General features: G+C 35.1%; 1 protein-coding gene across 9 annotated transcripts in view; it reads right to left on the bottom strand.

Annotated features, from left to right (window-relative positions):
* The window catches only part of LOC117897112 (serine-rich adhesin for platelets), a 34,404-nt gene continuing 28,404 nt past the window's right edge, over positions 1-6,000 (bottom strand). For 4 of the 9 annotated variants that reach the window (XM_034805760.1, XM_034805761.1, XM_034805762.1 and 1 more), the window contains one exon: positions 1-5,615. In XM_034805760.1, the coding sequence (XP_034661651.1) occupies positions 5,378-5,615 (238 nt within the window). In that variant the 3' untranslated portion in view covers positions 1-5,377. Of the gene's footprint in view, positions 5,616-5,858; positions 5,885-6,000 lie in introns of all 9 variants that reach the window. The other 5 variants (XR_004649069.1, XR_004649072.1, XR_004649071.1 and 2 more) reach the window with 3 other exon arrangements.

Here is a 6,000-nt window from a genome sequence, read left to right as displayed (position 1 = left end):
TAAGGAGAGTTAATGTGAGGGACGCGGACCTAACTAACTTGGTAGGGGACACGACACAGGTCTTGCTCCTTCCTGCTGCTGTCGTCGTGCCTTGAGGCTGGGCTCTAGCTCGGTGACTGTACAAAGTGCTCTCGCTGGTGTCCGGGGCGTGGGCTTTGGGTACAACATTCATAAAGTTTATCTACCTCAGCGCTACCTAAGTTGTCGTTGTCGTTTTGCTAGCTAACAAAAGTACAATAACTGTGTATATATATGTATAAAATTACCAACAAATTCATAAATTATTGTTGTAATATGTTTAGAAAATAGTGTCCATATATCATCGTCCTGTTCATCATCCATCGTCTTCACACTTATCCTCTAATGCATTTGAAGAATTGACTACAATTAAATGGCAAAAGTGTGCCATAGTTTCTGACTTTCTTAAATCTCCTTAAGATTTCATTTCTTTTCTTTTGTTTTATAGAGTTTCCTTGTAATTACATACATTACACATACACATGCAATACACAATAATCATTTTAATCGTAATTATGTTAAATGTAACTGGTAACATCATGCTAAATACAATATACCTCCATTATAGACAGATTCATTTCCGTTTCCCCACCTCAACAGGCTGAACTACATTTGAGCCCCTCTGGCCATCCTGCCAGCTGCCGCCTGACTTATACGCATTCCATTACAATTATCAGAGATTTGACTTCTATAGCAAATACATAATTTTTTAAAAATTATTTGGAGGGAATATTCATGATTTTTTCAAATATCGTTTATATTGTTGATCATGCCTTATAAAAAAGTCTGACCTTCGTGAAAACATTACTTTTTTCCCATTTACACTTTCTCTCCATAGACTTTGCTATGAGATTGTAAGACTGGTATAAACAATGATTGAGTCGAAACGAAAAAAGGATTACGCGTATTTCGTTGAAAGAAATGCATTATACGAGCATGTGCCGGTTGTTATTAAGTACAATGTTATTAGGTACGGTACCAAAAAGTGTTAAAGCAAAGTTAAAGTATTGCCGCGTTCAAATGAAAGCATGTAAAATCGTTTAAATCTATTTTGATCATCAGTTTACAACCACGAAAACATTTAAGTTTACATTAACTCTTATGTATTTACATATGTATGTATGTCAGATACATTAATATTAGCACTGTATAAATACATACAGATATCCTTTATGTGTGGGTATATCTGTATCTGTATCTGTGTCTGTGTCGGCATGTTGCGAGCTAAATAGATTTACATGCTACGTAGTACGTATTGTACAAATTACGTTCAACAAGAGGTTACAGCATCTCAGCTAAATGCCTTTAAGTAACAGTTTTTGTGTTCTTTATAAAAGTGTATCATTGCATACTTATTACAGTTAAAACTTACATAGTAGATTTGTGTAGTTCTTGTATATATGGTACTTAATAATAGCAGGGCCGATCTGCCCGACCGAGACCGAGAGCCGCACAAATCGAGGATAAGCGCTCCCAGTCCAGGCGAGCCTCTCGATAATACTGAGCGGTAAAGTTTGTCTCGCAATGCGTCACATATGCAATATACATATAATAGGTATAGATCATGATCGTTACTTTGTTTGGCACAAGAATGAACAGGCTGAAGAATTCATCCAATGCTGAGATCTCACATTTTCGTATTCTTTTATTACTCGTCAGTCTAAATACTCTGAGATGTCGCATATGAAGCGTAGATGTAGTGAAAGTTGTGCCTAACAGAAGATCCCCTAATTACTATTTTACCATGTACATATATACTCGTAGATCACATCATTATGCACTTGCACTTTCCGATGTTGCTTAAAATGTCCACTTACTGACTAAACAGGAATGCAAACTTGCACAGATACATACATACATATATGTACATACATAGTCGTGTACCAACTATGCACATATACGCACAGGTATGTGTATACATATATTATATTGAATGTTTAGTCGATTCGTTTTAAATAAAATTGATATGTCTAATAGCTATTATCAATCGTTTTCAATTTCAAAAGATTTTTGTATTGTATTCGAAGTAATTCAGTTGCATCTTACGCGTTATATTCTTTGTTTTTCCCCTTGTTTTTCAGGTATGACATACTTACATACATATATGGTAGCTTTATTCAGTATGGTATCTGTAAGTTATACAAAATACACATTTATGCATGCAGTACTTATCTTGAATGGCAAAATTATTGATGAGCTGCACATTGAACTATTTAATGGCTTTGAGTTAGAATCAAATTTCGTATTTTTGATCACTTGAACTTGAGTTTTGAGCTAAATAGAAGTCGGCTACCCATCCAGCTAGATGCGCGTGGCATACCTGGGCATGAGCATGACCTTTGATTGGTATGTGGAATCGTTGATTAGGGTTATTTATATACAGATTATGATATCGTACAATCATACGTTTATATAAGTATTGCGTAAATACGATTTACATTTACATTCGCTTAATGAACAATCACAACGCAGAGTATTCGAATTAAGTGAGTGAGCAGAGCGGTGCGTCGCTGTAGCTGAGTTATTACTTCAAATAAGTTTCAGAGAACAAGGGAAAAAATAGCACAAGGTCCTTGTCACAGATTGTCTTTCTCGTTTTATGTTACTCGTATAATAAAATAATATAAAAATGCAAAAAAAACAATCGTATGAAAAATGAAACAGTTGAAATCATTTAATTGGTAAACGATAAACATTTTGCACAGTAAACAATGCTTAAAATAAAATATAAATAAATTTTGGTGAATAACCTACTGCATTTGACTAGATGTAGACGGTAGAAACAATAAAAATATCCTCACGTTTATCGTCTGTTTGTCTTTAGGAAACTTTTTTTTGAAAAGCAACAAAGTGCACACACATTCAAACTTAAGCTAATTATGTATACGCCTAGATTTCAACACTTACTTAAGGATAAACATTCATTTTGTGGATACATACTTTATTTTATAATACTTAAGACTTACGCTTGAAGGCATTTTAGCATAGAACAGAACTGAACGGAACAGAATAGAACAGAAGAGTTGAAATGGAAACGGAAATGGAAAATAGCAGAGATAATGCACAGAACAAATGATGAACAATATGGTTGATACAAACAGATTATTGTACGTGAGAAAGTCTTTGAACGGCTTCGAAGAGCCCACAACAAACAGTTCTTGAAGGTGCTTTATGGTGGGTTGCTGTAGCTGTACTCGTATCTATGTATATTCGCTTACACTTATTGTATATAACACCGAAAAATATCCAAGAACTATTTCATCCGTTAACTAAATCTATGGTTATGGTTACTAAGTATGCTAAGTCAGAGGGGGGAAGCGAACACATGTCAAAGACAACCAACGCGACGGATGGCCATACATAGTTGGTGTAAGTTGGTGTCAGGTCTGAATTCTGTCTGTGATATTTACAACATCATATATAGAGTGGTTTTGTATACAGTGCGATAAGTAAACCTTACGCACACAACTGGAAAAGTACAACCGTAAAAATTGCTAATAGTTTCTCATTCATTTTCCTCATTCTCATTCTCATCTCTGGCTCTGTCTCTGTCGGGATCTGTGGGAAAGTGTAGGTGTACGGGGATAGGGTCGGGTCTGAAGATATTAGACTAAATACGAATATTTAATTTGGTATTTGGTTTTTAGCTTTGCATGCATTGGTTTACATTAAACTAGATTAATATACGCCATCGTCAATAATATACCACCCGGCACGGCACTGGCCTCAAAAACGTTTGAATCAATTGATCAATTTGTTGTAGTACATTAGCTCACTGTCCAAATGGAAAACGTGTGATTCTTGTTGTTGTTGCTTCAAATTTCTGGCAGATTTACTGTTGTACCATTTAATTGAATATAATTATATGTATGTATATAATTACTATGTATGTATAACCTATGTCTATATAAAACTGTACTGTACTGTCTCTCTGTGTGTGCTTCCTGGGTGTTGAGCATTTTGGATGAGGATTCGGATCTGTGGGTTGAGTTTGAGTGGGGATGGAACCCTCACTGCCTCTCATTCTCTGATCTGTGTGTGTCTGTGTGTGAGAGGGAGGAAGGTGATGTGGTTGGGGTGGTGGGAGTTGTGGATTGGGGGGGATAAATCTAGAAATATCAATAGTTTAATGTCTTTTATGCGTTTTGGAGAAATTTGAAAGTTTTCTTTCCTTAAGGGGTATCCTTACGGGTATCTTATGTACATTGCCTTACATCCTTAAACATTGCGTTAAAATTAAAGTTAAAATTTTCCATAATTTCGATTTCATTGCATTAGATTTGTGTCTCCTGTATCTGGATCTGTAAGTGTGTATGTGTATGTGTAAGTGTTAAATTTTGTTAATCTTTTTCGTTTTTAGCTAAAATCGTTTTTGATCTCACTCAATATCACTTGATTTCACTAGATTTTCGTATGGATTTTTGTTTTTGTCGGTTTTTAAGCCATAGTTTAAGTACAATAGTTCTGGGTTTTTGTTTTTGTTTTTAGGTTTTTGTAGGTAGTATGTATTGTATGTATGTAAGTACGATCTAAGTAAAATTTCAACTACTTGGAGTTGCTGACTTGCGTCGTTAAAACTAGAACAACAATCATATATCGCATATATCGTAATTCTAGGGCATATATTTATATACATGTACATACATACTCGCGTGTACACATGTACATATATATAGAGATTCTCTTAGTGTCTACACTTTTATCGCTCTAGTAAAGTATCAGTGTAGTGTGTTGCAACTATGTACGAGTATTTGGAGTAGAAAAAACTTGTAGTTAACAGTAATTATGCACTAGTGTTTATCATAGATTTGGATTTAGCTTTAGCTTTAGCCATAGTTCTGTTTTTTTTCTGTGTTTAAAGTTATAGAGTTACACCTACAGTCGATTCGAGCAGAATAAACGCCTACTACGATATAAAAATACGGTAGGGGGTATATTAGAATTAAATATCTCAACATAAATATTGCACTTGCCTACAATAGTTAATAACAATTCAATTTGAACTTGTACCAATCATTGGCTAGACTTATTACCTAGAGTAAGTCAAAGTGTTTCCTACTTATATGAAAGATAGATAGATATAGAGTGAAAGATAGGGTGATTTCATTGGATAGATAGATAGATAGATAGATTCTACACTAGACTTAGAGATGCGTAGTTAGAGATAGACTGAAGGAGCGATTTGAATGGAGAAATGCCTTTAACTACTACATACAGATGACATTGATTTTTAGACTCAAATTCGTCTAAGAGTAAATTCTAACGCTGCTTGCTTAATGCGATTGTCAATCGATTTTTCATTTGTTTAATCATTATTTTTGGAAGTATTTTGCATCCATATATCTTTCCCGATCGGTCTCTAAGACGACGTTGTGATCGCTGATGAGGCGGCTGTTGATGCTAATCCTGATGCTGTTCCTGTCCCAGTGCCTGTCCCGGTGACTGATCCTGTGATAATATTTGTTAGATTGCTTAGTTGCTGCTTTTGTTGCTGCTGCAGTTGTTGTTGATGATGTTGGTTTTTGGGCGACTGATCCGATTCCTGAACCCGATGAGTCTTCATATGAGCACTGCGACTCTTCACCTTATTGAAGACTCTGACAAAGGGAAAGAGAGCAGAGAGAACGTGTGAGCCATGAGAATATGCGTATTTAGAGAAGCAGTTACGATCACTACCAGCTAGAATGCACACTAAGTGGATATTTTGGACATTTAGATATAATGAAGCACATAGAGTAAAGGCAGCGATTATCGTAAAACAAGTATAGTAGATGCATGCTTAGGTAGATAGGGAGCAACATGCGGAGATATGAAGATATTCTTCTGTCACTTCCTCTTACTTAGCCTTGTGTGGAGTTAAAATTTGCTTTGTTGTTATTAATAACCATGGAAAATAGAGAGTTCATGTTGATTGTTTTTGGAAACGAAACCGAAACAAATAAAATTATTTAATAAATACATTTATATATTGGAAGGAAAACG

The sequence above is a fragment of the Drosophila subobscura genome, chromosome O, assembly GCF_008121235.1.
Source record: "Drosophila subobscura isolate 14011-0131.10 chromosome O, UCBerk_Dsub_1.0, whole genome shotgun sequence".
Classification (NCBI taxonomy): domain Eukaryota; kingdom Metazoa; phylum Arthropoda; class Insecta; order Diptera; family Drosophilidae; genus Drosophila; species Drosophila subobscura.
The sequence above is the reverse complement of the archived record's forward strand: the minus strand, read 5'-3'. Positions and strand labels throughout refer to the sequence as shown.